At 36.3% G+C, this 20,286-nt stretch overlaps 2 protein-coding genes and 1 pseudogene across 9 annotated transcripts in view; 1 reads left to right on the top strand and 2 right to left on the bottom strand.

Annotated features, from left to right (window-relative positions):
* ZDHHC4 (zinc finger DHHC-type palmitoyltransferase 4) overlaps nucleotides 1-19,912 on the bottom strand; it is a 56,294-nt gene extending 36,382 nt beyond the window's left edge. The window contains exons 1-2 of one of the 3 annotated variants that reach the window (XM_007499033.2): nucleotides 19,679-19,912; nucleotides 11,187-11,317 (exon numbers count right to left, since the gene is read on the bottom strand). In XM_007499033.2, the coding sequence (XP_007499095.1) occupies nucleotides 11,187-11,309 (123 nt within the window). In that variant the 5' untranslated portion in view covers nucleotides 11,310-11,317; nucleotides 19,679-19,912. Of the gene's footprint in view, nucleotides 1-1,254; nucleotides 1,380-11,186; nucleotides 11,318-19,678 lie in introns of those variants that run through there. The other 2 variants (XM_016424097.2, XM_056805879.1) reach the window with 2 other exon arrangements.
* LOC130455536 (mediator of RNA polymerase II transcription subunit 13-like) lies at nucleotides 4,120-11,158 on the bottom strand (annotated as a pseudogene).
* A 93-nt stretch (nucleotides 19,913-20,005) lies between the features above and the next one.
* GRID2IP (Grid2 interacting protein) overlaps nucleotides 20,006-20,286 on the top strand; it is a 208,483-nt gene continuing 208,202 nt past the window's right edge. For all 6 annotated transcript variants that reach the window (XM_056805868.1, XM_056805866.1, XM_056805867.1 and 3 more), the window contains exon 1: nucleotides 20,006-20,164. The gene's annotated coding sequence lies outside the window, so the exon portion shown is untranslated. The remainder of the gene's footprint in view (nucleotides 20,165-20,286) is intronic.

Here is a 20,286-nt window from a genome sequence, read left to right as displayed (position 1 = left end):
AAAATAAGAAGAAGAAATGATGTTCAAATAGTACAAAGTTTATAAAGCACTAACACATGTAACTTCATTTAATCTTTATACTCACCTAGTTTATTCTCATTTTCCTCATTTTACAGATAACTTCTCTACGTTTCAGTTTTCATAATTTAAGAGACTTGCCTGTTCACAAAGCTAATATATTTAGGAAATGGGAAAACCAGATCTTTCTAATTTCCAAGTCCCAGGATTCTATCTACGATACCACAAAGCCTCTAAAAGGAGCCCCAGGATTTAGCTTTCCCAAATCAATGAAATGCTTATGAAAGACTTCTCATTAGTAGAATCTCTGGTTATTCAGCTTGGGATAAAGTATTCCATTTTCATTCCTCTTTGTAGCTATGAGTTTTTATTTTTATATTATTAAATCCACTTATAAAGATAAAAAGTAGGTGTGCTACATGGTACGATATTATTTTTAAATTTGGAAATTTTTATTTAACTAATTTAGAATTTTTTCCACGGTTACAAGATTCATGTTCTTCCTCTCCCCTCTTCCCCCTTCCCTCCCATAGCCAACACGCAATTCCACTGGGGTTTTACATATGTCATTGATCAAGACCTATTTCCATATTATTGACATTTGCACTAGGGTGATCATTTAGAGTCATATCCCCATCAAGCCATGTGATCAAGTAGTTGTTTTTCTTCTGTGTTTTTACTTCCACAGTTCTTTCTCATAAGTCCCTCAGAGTTGTCCTGGATCACTGCATTGCTGCTAGTAGAGAAGTCCATTACATTTGATTGTCATGGTACAAAATTATGCTGAGACAATTCAATAAATATTGTCCCAAAATCTCTGTAGGCTAACTTTTTTCCTATTGTTTTGTTGAGGAAGTGGTACATGACTATGCAAGTAGGGGAATGGACTCTATAATATTACCAAAAATACAATATCTTCTATACCTTCCACCATCAGAGTAACTTGTATATGGTAGTTATTTTTTAAAATGTCTGTTGAAATGAAACAAATTGAGCAACTTCCAATTTTCTGAGGAAAATAACTTCCCCTGTGGTGTATTAAGCCAATAATTCTGCTGCAACTGATTATCTCCTAAAAGCCCAACTCATTGTCATAGAGATAAGAAATTGAGAGGAAATAGCAATGTACAAGAATGCCAATCAAGGTGATGTTCAGCAGTCATTTTATAGGCCCTAAGACCAAAGTGGCAGAAACCATAAAATGTTTATCAATTGAACTCTGGCAATAACACTTACTGGATCAGTATTCTGGCCAATATGATGAAACTGATCCTATGAGTCTAAGAAAGAGATGGGGTGCCATATGGCTGTGGGCTGGATCCACTTTGAACTATTGTGATGATCAGCTGGATACCAAAGAGAGCAAAAGAGTGATATTTCTTCATGATCCAGTACTACAAGAAGACAATATAAAACAGAAAAAAAAATACTAAAACCCATCTGCTGGAAATGCTCCAATGCACTATTACCCTAAGTATGCAATGAAACTTTAGGTGTGTAGGAAAACTTAAAGGGTACATGAAATGAACTGAAAACAAACACTTTTAGTCATGAGCAAGGGCTTCTCTCTGCTTTATGTCAATGAGACTCCAAGTCACACAGCAACATCTTTATGACCAGTGTAGGATATTCATATTACTAAGAGTAATAAGTTAGCCCCCCCAAAAGAGATAAAATCAAGAAGCTATTAAAATTCAAAGTAGAAAAAACTGAATATCCTGGGATCATTAAAAATACTGAATATATTCACTCAATGAAAACTCTAGAAATTATCCTTAATAAGAAACTGAATGAGGAAAAGAGCAGCAATATCTGAAATGATTTTAAAAAGGAAATAGGCATATTTAGACTGGAATTTTGAAAAGCCCTTTTTTGAGTATCATGTATGAATCTAACTATCAGACCAATTATACCAAAATGGAATAATTATTTTTTTAAATTATCACTTTCTATAATATCATGAACAAAATACACCTTCCTACATTGCTTTCCCATCCCGCAGTATTTGGCAGAAAGTATAAAAACAATTTAGGATATGCATATGGTCTAGTAGCATCCAATACCATGGTAGAGAAACAATGATGGAGCTAGCATGAAATATCATCAAGATCATCATCAAGCACCACTGTAGTGGAAATGTCTTGGGGAAATGATTAAAAATCTGTAGAAAGGTACTAGAAAATTAGATAAAAATTCTTTTTAAAAATGTTATTTAATTGATAAGAATATTTTCCCATGGTTACATGATTCATGTTCTTTGCCTCTCCTCCTCCCACCCCCTCCCATAGTCAATGAATAATTGCACTGGGTTTTATGTATGTCATTGTTAGATAAAAATTCTAATAGTACATATAGTAGAAAATCTGAAATGCCAAACTGGCCAATTAAAAACAACAAAAAAAGAATCACATGGGAAGGGATCTAGAAAACAAAGACCTATCAGAAATTCTAGATTGCTTTAATAAACAATTGAAAATAAAAGGCAAAATGTCAGGATCATATAATGAGTCAAAGTGGCAAAACTGACAAAATAAACAATTTAAAATACATTAGAATGGTAACTTTTATTAGCTTCTCTTAAAAATACATAATAGGCTGTCTAAGTGGGTTGAGAGCCAGGCAGTTCTGGATTCAATTTTGGTCTCATAATCTCTTATATGTCCCAGCTGTGTGACTCTGGACATGTCACTTAACCCTCATTTCCTAGCCCTTACCATACTCTGCCTTGGAACCCATACACACTATTAATTCTAAGACAGAAAGGATGGGTTTAAAAAAACAATATAATATTGCACTTTCATTTTGTGCAGTTTACTTTTTAAAGAATGGCCAAATTAAAACAAATTCTGTAAGATGCTACAGTTTTCACTGTGATCTAAGCAAAAAAGGTTTTGTATAACAGCAGAAAATATTATAGTAGTGTCAGACAAAACAAATATTTACAGACAGTATAGTTTCTAAATTATTACTTCTATAGAAAGATATAGTGTTTGGAAGCAATTCGTTTTAGGGTGTGCTTAGGCTGTTACTTTGAAATTGTTTTTCTCTTTTTAATTCTGCAGAGAAATTTTACAGTAAATGATAGTTTTATGATTACTGAAAAAATATTCACTCAGAATCTGAACTGGTGTGCTAAATTAAATTGGCTCTTTCATAAATTATGTTTCTCATATATTTTGAGCAATTGTTAGTAAGATTTAAAAAGAGTTTTCCCCAAATGATAGTTAGGATTTCAAGTTCTTACATAGTATTTTCTAGTTCTGTAGTCAGTTTGTGCTAGAATTACAAGTGATTAAATGTAACATGCCACAGGATGAAGATTAGATTCCCTATACTTTTCTAAAATAAATAAAGGCTAAATTATTATGTGTTTTTCATAATTCTTAAGTAGTATATAATTACATTACTCTAAAAATTCTTTTGGAATTGATGTAGCAATCTATAGGGAAAGTTTATGTCCTACAGATACTTTTTAAAATTTTTAATCACATGAGTATTCTAACAGACTTTTAATATCAATATGAAACACCTAATAAAATAACAGTAATTAACATCTAACATAATTAAGACATTGGCTGTGAACAAAGTTATTTACATATTTGCAAAGCAAATGCTAAGGTTCAGAATGAAAGTATAGGGTACTAAAATGAAGAAAACTAAAAACAAACAATCTAAAAGCAAGAACATACAAATTTTAAAAACATGGCACATTGCATAGAAAAATAAGTGTTTCAGTAATCAACAATATTTGTACTACCCTTTCAATCTTTGGACTGAAAGAAATGTGAGCAGTTTATTTTCTGTTTCTTGTTTGGAAAAAAAAAATTGCATGCCAATTTTAACTCTACTGTGTTAAAGACAAAAATGTTTGTTTGTTTTTAATCTTTAAGAAGCTGCAGAATGAAAGATCTTCAAAATTAGCTATAAATAAATGTTTTGTTAATTTTGAATTTTCATTTTAATACTGTCAAGTATTTCATATTTCAAACATTGATTTAATGTGGCAATATGTCATTTCTTTTCCAGTAACAAATAGAAAATTTAATTGTATAGTTATGACAACACTAAAAGTCACTATAGAGATGACAGACTGAATTGAAAAGAAATATACTAAGCTGTTGTGGCTGTTGAAAACAGTTAGTCATGGATAGATATTAGTGTAAACCTATAAGAAAAAACAAGTTTTTTTAAATGAAAAATAGGTCAATGTAAGGAATAATTTGTAACATACTTCTTTAAAAATAATTTTAGTAAGGGTAAGCTAGGTGGCTCAGTGGATTGAGAGTCAAGCCTAAGAGACAAGAGATCCTAGGTTCAAATCTAGCTTCAGACTTCCTAGCTGTGTGACCCTGGATAAGTCAATCCCATTGCCTAGCCTTTACCACTCTATTGCCTTGGAATCAATATGCAAATAATAATAATTACTCTAATTATTATTATTAAGTAAGCAGGAATAACAAAGTTTAAATTCAACTTTCTTATTATATATCCTATGTTTTTTTCATGTACAGCAGGTAAAGTTCTTCAAGATTCCAACTTGGGATAAAATGAGCAACTACTTAAGTCACATTTTAGAACATATCCCCATATTAAAAAAATTCACTTTTCCTTGGTGTTTTCTGAAAATTGACTATCTTATAAAAAAAAATCTTCAGAAGTAGGTGAATAAGGGAGACCAAAAATCATCTGCCTCAAAAACCCTGGCATTCACTGCATTCACTATTCAGTTAGAAGATATGCAAACAGAATATGGAACCATTTTTTCTGTAAATGCCACATCAAAGTTCCTGACATAATCTGGTTCAACCACATTAGGATCAAAAAGTGATGGAATCTTTTTTTTTTTAATAAATTGAGTGATTCAAAGAAAGGATGATTCTGAATTTCTAGCATGTCTTCTCTGGCATTGAATTGATTTTGCTTGTCTTTTCCAAAAAATTCTTCTACAATTGACCACAGCTGTGAGGCTCACTCCTGGCCTCAAATTCAGGGGTTTATGAAATATATTTTTATATATCTCAGCAACATGTTAACAACAAAATGAAGGCAACTCATAAAGCATTTCATATAGAACATCACCAATACACCACCAATCTATAGTATTGTCATAGGGCTATTTTCTGATCACTTCTGGTGCAAGGAACTCTGGTGTTCCATAAAACATTATAATTGTGTCAGATACAGCATGACACATTCTATTGAGTACAAAAAAATGTTCTGGTCTCAAGTCCCTGTATATTATTTTTGTGGATGAAAGACCAAAGCACTGGCAATTAATGGTGTATAAAATCTGGTTCTGTTCTGAAAAGACTGTTCTTTTTGCAAGTTAACATTAACATCAGTTAATAAAATTAACATTAATAAAATCCAGAACAAAATTACGTTATTCAATTCTCTAGAATGAATAATGTAATCCAACAAAAAAATAGATGTTCTTTCAAGAGCATATTACATTCAGCCATAATTCTTCGTACCCCATCACAAATGACTTGCACTGAGAAGATTATAACTTAGTCCTGCAATGAAATAAAAATCACTTTTCCTTACTCTTTTCTTGCACAGTACAGAAGATCACAGCATATTCATGATAAAGTTATAGAACTGATTCAGTACCACAAAATGAATTGGGAGACATGACCATTTGTCCTGGGTTGCAGGGTCACAGGTAAGCCAGGAGAGTGCATCGTGCTGTTCCAAAACAAACCTGAGGACATCTGAAGTTTGATTTGTCAAGTGGCTGGGAGTGTTTACTGTGAAGCAGCTTGTCTGATTGCACTGAAGGCACATGGAGATGCAGAGGCCTTAAGAAAGGGGGGACACTGATGTGATGCTGACTAAAACCAGTCAGGTAATGGACCCGCTTTGGCAGTTGATATGAAGTAACCAAGGGCCAATGGTTGCTGAAGAATATTTGTTATTTCATCATGAGATTCTGTTGAAAGCAGCCAATCTGTACCTTGACCCTTGCCAACATCACCTCCATGAGGATAATGAGATCCTGGAGAATGTACAGGGGATGTAGTTGGGGATGTAGGAAGGATATTAATGATGTCAGGGTCAAGATCATCTGCTGTGTCTAAGAGATCAAAAATACCTATTCCATCTGCTCCATCATTGTTTGTATTGAAAGCCAGGTCCAAACTCTCAGTGGTTTAAGTGGCTGAAGCTACTTGCACAGAAGCAGAAGTAGGGAATGCAAGTATATGAGTACATGATGTATCCTGTGGGGTATTGAGCTGAGATGTCTGCATATTTAAAGTGGTAAAACACAAACCCTGTTGATACTGAATCTGGCATAATAATGAAAGATCCTTGGGGCTCCATTGCTACCAAACAAGCACTAAGAATGCTTGTAGAGTCAGCAGCAGATATACCACACATCCTACACATATCCTTTAGTCTTTTACTAAGAGATTGCAGATTGCAACAACTCAGCAAACAGCTCCAATCTTTTAATTTTCCATGCCCTATTCTTCCTAAGTGACCAATTACAACTCTCCATGGTAAAGAACTTATTTGTACAAGTCCTAAAAACCGTTCCCACAATTTCTGGAGACCAAGTCTTCAAGCAGAACCTTTTTTCCCATGAGTTCTGTTTGGAACATCAATATTAATGATGCAAGTTTCTAATAGTTCTCCATATAGATTTGTGCATGATGCAAGAAGCCACCTCTGATCATGAGATAAACAACAGTCCACAAAAAGTACATTGTAATTCTGTCCAGCTTCTCCAAATGTTTCTCCTAGTTGTCTGTCCTTTGCAGGGGCCAGAATAAAAGGAGTATAAAACCAAATATACTCTGGTCTATCAGGACTTTGAAAGGCAGTTTCCATTGCTAAACCTGGTCCAAAGCCAGTTAACGTTTTTACATTGGTTGATATTGGGAGTGGTCTCCAACACTGGGTAAAGACCGAAAAAGTCAAAGATTTTAAATGCTGGGTATCGATGTCTATCTTCATGTTTCACAAGTTGTATTGTTTCAGTGTTTCACATGTATTGACATGGGACAATCTGTATAGAAACAGTACTCTTAAGATGAGGTGGAAGAGTTTGGACCATTTCCAAGAAGGATCTAAGTAGACTCAATTAGAATTAGAGCTCTCATCTTTATTTTCATAAGTAAAAGGATCAATTATGTAAACAACAACTGCAGGTCAATAAGTGATTGCATATGAATCACCATCTGCTGTGATTATCTCTATCCATAGTGCTTTCAGACACTTCTGGATGTGGCTGAGTAGGACCAGAGGATGCCTCAGCTGAGACTCCAGAAGTCTGTAGAATTGGGGGCTGTTGTCCCCCTAACTGGGCACTTTGAATAGTGGCTGCTTGTGTAGCCACAGATTCAGCAGCAGCATTTTTCATGCTTCCAAAAGGTGGAAACGAAGGCTGTTTATTGGCTGACATTCCGCTGCTTATGTTGGTGGTGGAGGAGGAAGAGGATGAGGTTGTACTCAAAGTAGAATTTCTCATGGAGACTGCAGAAGACGTGGAGTTACTTGAAGTCATCATGCTGCTAGTTGTGGTTGCTGGGGTGGCAGACAGAGTGTTTGAATTCCCAGTATTTATCAGCTGAGGTGGAGTACTCAGAGACTGACTTGTGGGGACAATCAAATTTGGCTGGGAAAGTAAAGAGCTATCCAATGGCTGGGAAGCAAGGTAAGGACCCAGGTTGTCTATGCAGACTCGTGCATACAGCTTGAGCTTATAAAATGCTTTGTTGTTGATATCAGCTGTCTGAGAAAACCATTCAGTTACCAACTTTTCTGAAAGTTTCTTTGAAGCAGTAGATCCAACTCTCATGATACCATCAGCCAATAATTGTGAAATGGGTCTATGTTGTCCTAATCAACAGGACTCATATATTACAGTAAGATCTCTAAAAAAGATTTTTGCTCCATTCACAAGATCTTCATTCTCTGGACACAGTACAACATATGCTATATCTCTTTGAGATCCATAAGGTTCTAGCATCAACCTCTCCCAATAAGGCAAGGCAAATGGAGAGAGCACCAGAAAATCATAATCCTATTCTAACAAAAATGTGGGAATTGGCAGTGGTTCTGGGGACTCATCAGTTCCATATGAGCCTTGGCCAGCCATTTTATGAAACTATTGCAAAGTAAGAGGTCCTTAGACTCCCCAAGATCTCACTGTTTGTTTTTTTTCTGAATGGCATCTTTAAGTACTGGCTAAAGGGACAGGAGCATTCGAAGGATGTCCTATGAACACTGCATGCTTACATCTATAGCATTTCTTTCTGCTTTTCCCTCTTCAGACATTTTTTTTTCTGCAACGCTCTGACAGCATAAAATTTTCCATCAAGTTTCTTTTTAGCAAGAAGCGCTTTGCCAAAACTGCCTTTCCCAATAACTTTTAGGAAATCAAAATCTGTTGTTTTGGCAGAAGGATTTGCACATAGTTCCAGATTAATGTCCTTTAAGATAGAATGTAGATTCTGTGTACTTCTTTCATTTTCATCTTTGGGTGGATCTGACTGGTATCATGGGCTATCAATTTGAAGATGTATTTTCATAAAATCCAAGATTTAAATTTTGTTCGAGATAGATCTTCAGAGAAGAAGCTTGCTAATTAACTGAATCCAGAGAATGAACTGTTTGCAGAAAGATATCTAAACCCTTACACTACAAGAAGATCCAGAATGAATCTTGGGGTGCATTTGATTGAACATTTATTTTGAATGTACAGTCTTATGCCAAAGGGGACTGCCCCCTAATTGGCTTTTGTCAATGCACCCAGCAAAACATTAGTTTTGCTGTCTCTCTCTCTCTTCTATTTCCCCTTATCTACAACTATTGTAGTTTTCCTCTTAGAGGGTAAAATTTTGTAAAATTCTAACCTGCAGTTAGAATTTTTTGGGGTGCAGGATGCTTATGTTTAGTGACTAATTGGGGAGACTAGTCCCCCAATCATCATCAGGGGGATTGTGATTTTTAAATTTCCTCCATCTTGCTTGGTCTAGCACCCAAGAATGTGCACACCCACACTACACGGGCATGTGCTAGCTAAAGACAAATCAGAAACAACTAACTGCCCCCTGGGCTGTCCTAAGCCAAGCTTGAGCCACCATTGGCACGCATGAGGCACAGGAAGAGAGGTAGAGAACAGCCTCTTGAGTTCGCTCACTTCCTGTGGACAGGGCTAGACATGAGTTTGATCCTGGAGCTCCAGCTAGGAGGAGGCCCGCAGACAGCTTTCCCTCAGATTGGTCACGTGAGTGAGAAGGACTGACTCCCTTCCCTGCCTTGGCCCTCCAAGGCCTAAAACTCCCTCTGGCTCTGCCAGAAGGTTGAGTTAATCTCTTTCCTTCTCTCCCTCTTCCCTTTTCTCCCTCTCTCTTTCCCTCTAATAATTTCTTACTCCTGTTGAAATTAAATTACCATAAAACTCCATTCTAACTTGAGTGTTTCATTCAGGATTTTCATAAGCGAAATCCTTGGCAACCTTTAATTAATATATTCAGTCTTTAATCCTAAAATTAACGTTACAAAGATCAAATGAGAATTCACGTAAAGTATTTTATAGATTTTAGAATGCTATGTAAATGTAAGCTATTATTCTTACTCTTATCATTCGTTCAAGGTGCTGTCTCAGATGTCAAGGAATTCCCCATGAAAATCCTCTCTTAGTTTCCCCAACTAAAAGTGATTTCTTTCTCTTCTAATTTTTCTAGAGCATTTTATCTGGATTTCTCCTTTGTCCTTCTCACTTTCTGCTTTGTATCTTTTTGTGTACATGTTGTATTCTTCCTTTTAAGTATAAACTCTTCAAAGGTGACTGCCATTAAAAAAAATCTTTGTATGCCTAGTTTCTAACATAATGTCTTACACAAAGCAGACAAAAAAATATCTGACAAATTAAATGCAAGTCCAAAGCTTGTGACAAAGTTTATGTTCAGAGATCTAGATGTGGGAATAAGATGTATGGAAGTGATAACTGAAGACAAGTGAACATAAGTTTGATAAGATCATCAAAAAAGATGCTGTCAAGATTCCATGACCTCTGGCACAGATTCCCTTGATTGTAGGGAAAGGCTCAGACTGTGTGATCATGGATGCATGAAGCTGCCAATGATCTTGTAACTCAGAGCCATTATTGCTCAGTACCCAAGTGTGTGCCTTACAGATGGCCAAATGCAGAATGCAAAGGAATATAAATGGATATATTCAGAAAACCACCCAGGTAATTAGATTCCTCCTAACTGTAGTCTTCTTGCCACAAAATTGTCTCACTTAGCTCTTTTGGTTTCTTCCTCCAAAGATATACAAATTTAACACCACAGTGTCCTAACACAGTCTAAATATGAGCCAAGATTCTCCCTAATTTTATTGGTAGCCTAAAAGAATTAAACTCAGAGTAGAAGAAAGGGCTATTGACAATAGTTACTAACTGCTTTCCTGCCCCATAGATTGACCACCTATTCCTGATTTGGGTAATAGGCAAAGAGAAGGGAGAAGGAGGTTAAGAACAGAATCTTTGGTCAAAAGCTTCCACAAGCCAAATAATTATTAAATTCACACTACAACCATCAGATTTTTTTAAAAAGACAATAGAATTGAAAACATTCAACTGCTAGTAGAAGCAGTGACATATGACTAACAAGCTTGAGTTCTGTTTCTACTTAAGCTTTCATATCACTTTTAAATTTCTGTATCTGTACAAAGAAAATAACCATACCTGCCCCCTATTTCCAAAAAAGATGTTATGAGAATGAATGAGAGAGATTTTCTGAACTCAGATAGCTTCTGTGGAAATCTGAATCACTAAGATAACCAATGGGAAGAGATAGAGAATCAAGCTTTCTCCTTAACAATTCCCTTCTGAGAAGCAACATTAGAGGAGGTCTGGGAAATATGGAGGAAAATGAAGCCAGAGAAGCCACTGTCTAACACTATTTCCTTAAATCTATGAGATTATTTTTAAAGGAAAATATTCCATTATATTAAAGTAATAAAAAAAATGTTTCATTATGTGTAATTTCCACCCATAGCTAATTTTATATACATTCCATATATTAACATGTATGAAATGACAGAAATAGAATTTCTTTAGCCCTAAGAAAAAACTGGTATGATCAAGAACAATTATTTAATAAGCTCATTAGAAAATATACTTCTCCCAATAATGTCTGTGTTTGATCTATTACCTGTGATCCATCTGTCAGGATTTCTCCTGCCAAGGAATGGTTCTTTTTGGAATATGCGCAGAGCAGTAAAACACCAGTCAGAACACAGACCAAGTAAATCAGGAAAAGAACTAAAAAATCCATCTTGAATGCTACAACAAAATAAAGACAAGAGTGTCAGTATTTCTTATTGAAATACTTACCAACTTTCTACATGCTGAGACAATGGTAATTCAAATTATTCAAGACTATTTTTCTTCAGTCTTTTAGGATGGTTCTCTCTCTCTCTCTCTCTCTCTCTCTCTCTCTCTTTCTCTCTCTCTCTCGACAGAGGCTGGATATCACCAAGCATCTGAATTCTCCTCCTTCTATCCACCCCAAAGATTTTATTAAATCTGTCGTGAGGGAATACCTTTACAGAAAAAGGTTATCACACCATTGACTGGTAGTCTCCTTCTCTGAATTTAAAAAAAATTTTTTTAAAGAATGAAATTTTTAAAAAATTAAATAACTCTTCTACTTGCTTATTACAAAATTTCTTATACAAAATAATTAGCAAAAGGTAGAAAGTAATTCACTTATCATTCTACATTGTAGGGGTTAGGGACACAGGACCCTCATGATCTGAAAAATCCTTATAAAATTTTTTGGCCCTTCCTTTACACCAGAAGTCCAAATTTTTTTCTTTTTCCTTTATGGGGTTTTTACAGTACCTTATTGTACATTTTGGATTAAGTATGTGTTTCTGAGTTTCTGAACTTTTTCTGTACTATCTATTGGCCTTCACATGTCAACTATAGCTTCCACAAAACTCTTCAAAAATTCCCTTTTAATTTCTTATGCTGACCCATGATATATAGAAACCATGTTGGGTAAAGCCATGATATGGAAGGGATAACTGTCTTCAGCATAAGATGTTCTAAAAGGATTCTTAATACTCAAGTTATCAGAACAAGAATAACCAAGTGTGATCTAACTTCGAACCATAAAACTAGTCAATTTGAATTATGAACTAATCCTGAGACAGTGGTCACCCATTGTAACTAGCAATCTGAACAAAGAGCAATCCCATTTGACACAATGGAATTGAAGGCTCTGAGAGGAACCCTAAATGGGACCATAGTCATTCCCCAAACCATACACAACAACCATTTCCCAACGTTAGCGTCTTACTCCTTTTTGTCTATTCTGTGGCTTAGTCAACAAAATTATCAAGCATCTACTCTAAGCATGGCAATATGGCTACCCTAGGTTAAGATAGGACAAGAAGTATAAAACATATAAAAATAATATAATATAAAGTACATAAGGGAAAAAGAGAGATCCAGACTGAACTTTGGGAAAACTTGAAGCTTTATACTTCATAAACACAATATTAGAAGTAGCAATTCACTAACAAATAATTTAAACTGTTTAGTTTAAAATCTAATTGTATTAGGAAATTAGACTACTTTTGGTCTTAAATCATTCTAGGTTAGAAAGAGTTTGATCCTATTAAAACCTAGAGTAAGGTGGGCAGAAACTATAACATTTACAGACTCACCCTGACCCTCAAGTCATTTTAAAAAAAATTAACTCTCAATTACAGTCCAAGACACAATAAGATTGTGAAGAGATACTTGTTTCTTTGCTAAAACTACATCATCAAATGGCATTTTTGCCTTTTCACTTAACTCTTATATTATAATTCAAAGTTCCTTAGGGCAGCTGGGTTGACAGTGGATTGAGAGTCAGGCCTAGAGACAGGAGATGCTAGGTTCAAATCTGGCTTCAGACACATTTCCTAGCTGTGTGACCTAGGTCAAGTCATTTAATCCCCCATTGCCTAGCACTTACCACTTTTGCCTTGGAACTAATACCAAGTATTGATTCCAAGATGGAAGATAAGGGTTAAAAAAAAGTTTCTATCTGGCTCTGGTCTTTTCATCTGAAATGCTTGAAAAGTTCTCCATGTCATTAAAAATCTATCCTCCTCTCTCCCACAATCATCCTATTTTGCAGGTGAACATTCTTGGTTATATCTTTATCTTTTCCTTTTACTTAGTAAAATGACAGGTCTTGTATGATCCTGAAAATTGTTCCTTGATACTTGAATTGCTTCTTTCTAGATACCTTTTTTTTTTTTAATATAGAAGCTCTGAATTTTTACTTTTTCCTAGAATTTTTTCCTTTGGGGTTTCTTTCAGTAGGCAATTGGTAGGCTCTTTCTATCTTCATTTTGTCCTCAGGTTCTAATAAATCTGAGCAGTTTTTATTTATGATTTCTTGAAATGAAATAGCTAGGTTTTTAAAAAAATCATCATAGCTTTTAGGAAGTCTAATTATTCTTCTATTTTTCAGATTTTTAATCTATTTTCCTCCCTGTTTTATGGAATTGGTAATTTCCATTCAGTCTAATCTAGTTTTTAAGTAGTCCATTATTTGGGTAAAGTTTAACATTTTTTTTATTCTAAACATTTTTATTCTAAGCCTATTCTAAACTTATTTTCTTTCTGAGTCTTTCCTCCAAAACTTTTAAATTTCTTTTTAAAAGATTTCTTGCTTCATTTATTCTAGGTATTCATCTAGTCGATATGGAAAAATCTATTTCCCCCCTTTTCTCTTTTTATTTGTTACTGAATTTTGAATGTTTGGCCATTTTGGGATACAGTGGTGTTCTTCAGTTTACTTATCTCTCTAGCCTTAGTTCTTTAACTGGGGCTTTGTGCGAAGAGCAAGCTTCTGGAGTGATTGGTTCTGCCTGGTCTAGATTCTAGTTCTTACTTCCACATCCTGGATTTAGTGGCCTTTGGATCATGGGGATACAGAATACTGGGTATACAGAGCTCTGTAGTATCTCAAGACAGTGCTAGAGACCTTGAAACCTTGGGGTGTCCCAGCCCAGTAGTTTCTGTATGCACTGGTCACTGTTGCTTCTTCTGGCTTCTAAGGTCCACTACTGTTAAGTTTCTGGCTATACTAGAGCTTTCTTGTGAGAGATCTTTACTGCTGCCAATTCTGAATACTACACTTCAATCTACTCATTTCTCTGGTCACAACGGTTTATTTGCCTGAGTTTTTGGTGCAGCTGATCTTCCTACCTCTATTTAAGGAGCAATCTTGGTCAGAAATAGTATTTCCTTAGATTCTGGAAAATTATTTGATAAAGTCTCACGCTATTTTTATGGAAAAGATAGCGAGATGTACACTAGTCAAGACTCAAAGAGTAGTCATTAATGGTTCAGTGTCATCTTTCAAGATCTCTAGTGGAATGCCCTAGGATCTGTGGTTAGCCCCTTGTTATTTGACATTATTACAATGACCTGGATAAAGGAACAGAATGCTGAATTTAGAGATGAATTTCTTAGTCATTAATGCTCCTATATCAAATAACTAACTATATGTGTGTGTTCTACATTTATCTATGAATATATTGTAACCCCTCAGTAGACTGTAAGCTCCTTGACAGCAGCCACTTATCTCTCTTTTTCTATTTGTATTTCCAGGGTCTAGCACAGTAACTGGAACATACAAGTCATTTAATTAATGCTCCTGATTAACTAAAGAAAGCTAAAACATTGGATGTCAAAGTTATGATTCAAAAAGATTATTAACGGGTTAGAACATTAGGCTAAATTTAATATGATGAACCTGAAAAGAAATAATAGTCTTATATTTGGAATTTTTAAAAAATCAACTTAATAAATCTGAAGTATAGTATGCATAACTGGAGAGAAGTAAGTCTGAAAAAGAACCAGAGGACACAAGTGTTACATAGCAGCCAAGAAAGTAAATGCCATCTCAGACAACACAGTCAGGCATACAATCATCGAAAAGTATTTATTAGATATCTACTAGATGCTCAACTGTGCTAGTTGTGGTATGAGTACAAACATGCTCAGGGTGTTTACATTCAAACAAGGAGATACATCACATTTGGGGAATGATACATAAACAAGTTTTAATCTAGTCAGTTTCAGGATGAAGCCAGAGAGTAGTATTTTGTCAGGACCTTTCCAGTAGCAATATAGTACTGATTTTTTTTTTCCCAGAGAAAGAGTTAGAAAGTAGAGGTTTGGAGAGATGGGAATTACACCCAAAGAGGCAGAGGTGCTGGCAAGATATTCTGAGTAGGCTCTGGTGTTCTCATGGCAGGAAAGGGTGTGCCAAAAAGTTATAGTGGGTTGAGGCCAATTTTCATTCACTTCCCCAAGCAATCACCAAAGTTGAGTTGACAAATTCTCCCTAGGTGAGGGGGGTCGGGGGTTGGGGTAAGGGGGCAAGTCTCTGGAGTAACCTAGTCTAATAGGGAGAAGAGAACAGAAGTCAAGATGCCTAGTTTGGGTAAGTCCTAGTAGATAGCTAGAAGAGAAGTGAAACACTGTCTAGGCTAACTACGGAATCTGAGAAAGAGGAAGTTATAGATTCTGCTCTGGTTAGATCACTTTAAAGTATCATAATTAGTTGCAGATGCTACTTTTTATGAAGAACTTTGATAAGCTGGAGAGCATCCAAAGAAAATAACCCAAATGGTAAGAATCTTCTAGTTCATACCATTAGTAATGCCTGAAGGTTCTGAGAATACTTAGCCTGGGGAAGACTTAGGAGAAACAAGATAGCTCTTTTCAATATCTTAAGGGCTATCACAAAGAAAAGGGAATAGAATTCATTTCTGCTTGATCCCAGAAGGTAGAACCTCCAAAGGGTGGAAATTTCAGACACAACTTGAAACTTTTATAACACCTAAAGAAAAAAATCCTAATAATTAGAGCTATCCCAGTATGCAATGGGCTAATTCAGGAAAAAGTGAGTTCTCTCTCCTATCCCCTAGAAGTTAATGACTAGTGTGGGATTACTGAACAAGGTACTTAAATGAAAAAAAGGCCAAGTAATATATGAGGAAAAAAATGACAAAACAAAAATGGGGAATGAAAATCTAAAAGGACAAGAAGTACAGAAAATCTGTTGAAATTATCTAAAACTCATATTGATATGATAGGGGATCAACTACATGAAATAAATTCAAGGAAATAAGGAAGTTTAGCCCTATGCTGAAAAGACACAGTGAAACAGCAGAAAAGGGACTATGCTGGAGAAATTCATGTTCAAATTCCATTTAATAGTTGTTGCATGACTATATGCAAGTCACCTGAACTCCCTGACCTCTAGTTTCTTCAGATATACCTGAGTACTGAGGTACTTAAAGACCTATATACAGGTCAAAATTAATGAGGCAGTACGGTACAGTATAGAGTACTGGATTTTGAACCATAAGAAACCTAAGTATGAAGGACAAATAGATAGAACCTGGTGAATATATATGGTATATCAAAAAGCAAAGGAGGCACACCTAAGGAAGGAGCTTTTCCCATGTCAGATCACAAATGCAGTTGTTTATTTAGCCACATTTTGGGAAGGACACTAGAGAACATTCAAAGAAAGACAACCAAAACAGCGGGATACCTAGAAACCATGCTATGTGAGGTTCAATTAAAAGAACTAAAGATGCTTGTTTAGCTTTGTGACTAAAAATCCCCTTTCCCACTTTTTCTGCCTTTTACTACTCAAAGTTCACTTAAATCTATTTCAGGCAATTGCCTACCATATATATGCAGCACTATTCTAGGCATATGACATAAAAAGTTATAAAATATTGGTTTTCCACCCAGACGGAGCTTATACTAGAGCTGTGGAAATGAAATAGATAAAAATATAAATAATACAAGGAACAAGTATACAAGATCATGTCTAAAAACAACTTTATAAGTTACATTATTTCCTTTTTTAAAAAATTTTCTAATAGGTTTTAGTAGGTTAGTCTGGGGACTTAAACACTATTTATAACATGGTTTCCAAAGAAAAATTCTCTAACTCACAAACCCAGTTAAAATATAAAATCATTTTATGCTGGAGATTTTCTCTATGAGCCAATATGTAGCATTTCTTAGGATTTACTGATTTGTTTTGTTACGAAATTATTCTGTAAAAGAAAGCATTTCCATTATAAAATGAAAAAGTAGAATAAGTCCTTATAACTGCCCCCTTACCTTTCTTGTCTTCTTTTCTTCCTATCAAGTACCCTGAGATCCACTGGACCCAATCTCTGCAGCACAAGCATTCTCTCTAATTATTCCTAATGTGTTTTCTCAACTCTGCCTGACTTTCCTAGCTTCCTTTAAATCTTAACTAAAATCCCATCTTCCACAAGAAGCCTTCCTGAACCCCTTAATTATAGTGCCTAACCTCTGTAATTATTTCCTATGAATCCTGCAGATAGCTTAATTTGTCTTTATTTGGTTGCATGTTGTCTCTTCTTAGATTGTAAACTACCTGCGGCAGGAACTATCCTTTGTCTCTTTTTGTATTCCCAGAGCTTAGCACAGTGCTTGACACATAGTTGGTACTTAATAAATGTTTCTTGACTGATACTTGGGTTTTCTTTTCTTTTTTTGAAAGTCAATGTGGCATATCAAATATAATGGTGGCCTCAGAGTCAGGCTATAGCCAAGTTCCACCTCTAATGAACACTGGCTGTGTATTACTAGCCTACTCACTTTACTTCTTGGTGTCCTAGACAACCCTCTCAAACTTTCAAGTTGCAGGGATGCATTTGTAAAAAGGGTTTTTCCCTTTCCAAGAGTTCTGGAAATCAAAGATGGCAAAGGTCCTATCCCAATTTTTTTACTCTTAGGACAATTGCGGGGGTGGGGGGCTAAGGGGTGAAGGAATACTGAGCTCCTTACATCAAGAGCTTAAAATTGTTATTTTCTAATTTGATTTTTTCCACTACAATACTACTCTACCTCAAAATAGCTGATGTGCATATAGCACTTTCAGGTTTACTAAACACTAAAATACATTCCCATTTTATCTTCCCAACAATCCTACTAAGTGAGCAGGTATTTCATTGATTCATTTTTCAGAGCATGAAACCAAGGCTCAGGAAGTTCAAGTGTCTCCCTTCAAGGTCCAATCAACAACTCCAGCAAGGCTTCTTTTACCTGCATCTGCAAAAAAACCCACATTGCCAACTCCCCATGGTACTTGGGTAATAGTTTTGAATTTGTTTTCTAAAGCCTTTAGAAAAGCAAAACTCACATTATAATTAACCCTTAAAAAGTTAAGTAACTGATTTCTATTCTGGAAAGTGGCTCATTCAAGAAAATGTGAACCTTAATTTTGAGGATTTCACTGAATGCAGCACTTCCTAAGGGGCTCCAATAACATTCAGTAAATATTCACTTTCAATTAGCAGACTAAACAAATGGCACAACTGGTATTGTGATACTGTCATTTCTGAAATTCTCTAGGATTCTTTTTTAGCCTCAAGTATTCCAAACCTATAGCTGCTTTTGATAGTTCAATTTGAAAGTTCATAGAAAAAGAAAAGATGTCAAGTCTTAAGAACCATTAAGAAAACAGAGTAGCAACAGTTTCTATAGTGGTTCTCAAGAGTCATTTCTAGGTCTTCTAAGGTTATAAAATCAGACCACCTTTAAGAGTTTAAATGGACCTGTCCGTGTGGACCTTCCAAAGGGCAGGATGGGGTAGCAAAATTTCTTATGAGGGGAAGTGTTAGGGCCACTTAGCCTAGAGAAGCTTCCACCTGGCTCAAAAACCCTTATTTGCTTTTACTTGGACTACTGTAATAGCCTTCCACCTCAAATTGCTGTAACCATTCCGTGTCCTCTCCAAGGTATTCTTGACACCACTATCTATGTATCTTCCTTTCTTGACAAATCCATATTGTCCATATACTGTTCCTGGTAGCAAGAGCTTCAGAGCATTTGTATTGCCTAAGAAAGAAGCTCAACAGTTACCTAACTTAACTTTCTGGTTTTATCTCACGATACTCTTCTCTTAATTATGCTTCAGCCAAACTAGCGTTTTCTTTTATCCCGTAATCACTTCACCAGTTACGGTAGTTATTTCTGTCGCTTAAGTTTTAACAATTTCTCTTCTGAACTTGAACACGAAATAAAAAGTATATTTCCATATATGTAGTATAAACAGAAAAATGAGCGTAGTATATGAAACTAAAGATCCCTAAAAGACCAGCTTGTCCTTTACAAATTATTTTTTCCATTATCATTTATTTTCTCTCCCACCCAACTCTCACTCCCCCTACCAGAAGAGGAAAATATCCTTGTAAACAAAGTATAATCAAGCAAAACAAATCTCCACATTGACCATGTCCAAAGATGTGTCTCATTCCGCATATCAGTCCATCACCTTTGTCAGGAGATGGGCACTTTTCCTTTTTAAATACATTTCAACCTGTAGCTTTTCAAAGCTGTCCTGAGCGTCTTTCTTCCTGGGCTCGCTGCCACTCGGATACCTTGCCCTGGTAGCCCACAGGTTAGGGACGGGCACCTTTCCCTTACCCCTGAGCCCCTCATCCCCCAAATTTAACTCGCTCCCTTCGGGACTAACAGGTGGTGCCTCCTCCAGGCAGCAGTAGCCTCGATCTCGTGCCTCTCCGTCTCTCTCGGTCAACCATACCACCCCTGTCCCTGGCTAGCACACAACCGTACCTGGCTCGGAGGAGGAGCTTGATAAAAGTTTACGGAAGTAAATTACGTCAGAAAATAAGCTGAGCTTTCAGTCAGGGCTCCGTAAGAGTTTGAGGGGGAGGCCTGGCCTGGGGAAAATGAGAGCTGTTACAGGGCCGCCCGACGTGGTGAGGGACTCTGAATTCACACAAGGCGGCCTTCATTCCGCTAGCGAGAGGGAAATACAGTGTAAGCGAATAGTTACGAGGGAGAAAAGGGAGGGAATGTTGTATCACGGAGCATGCGCCAAAGTTGGCGCTGACCAATACGGAGCTAGTCCCGGACTCTAGCGCATGAGCTAGGATTTCTACAGGAGAAAATCATACGAAGCGCCGAACCTCGATTCGCCTACTGCGCATGCGCGTCAGATTGGCGTCTTCTTCCGTCGTGAGCACGTTAATACAACCAGAGAGGAGGGGGCTAAATATGGAGCATGCGTGGACCGAAAGAGTAGTGAATCGGGAAGAGGTGGGTCTTATATGGACCCCGCACTGATCCGGGGAAGGACTTTCCTTCACAGGTACTTCCGTTCTGGCCTGGACCCTCCAACTGAACATGGAGTGTCGGGTTTAAGGGGAGCCAATCAATTG

This window comes from Monodelphis domestica, chromosome 7, assembly GCF_027887165.1.
Source record: "Monodelphis domestica isolate mMonDom1 chromosome 7, mMonDom1.pri, whole genome shotgun sequence".
Lineage (NCBI taxonomy): Eukaryota > Metazoa > Chordata > Mammalia > Didelphimorphia > Didelphidae > Monodelphis > Monodelphis domestica.
The sequence above is the reverse complement of the archived record's forward strand: the minus strand, read 5'-3'. Positions and strand labels throughout refer to the sequence as shown.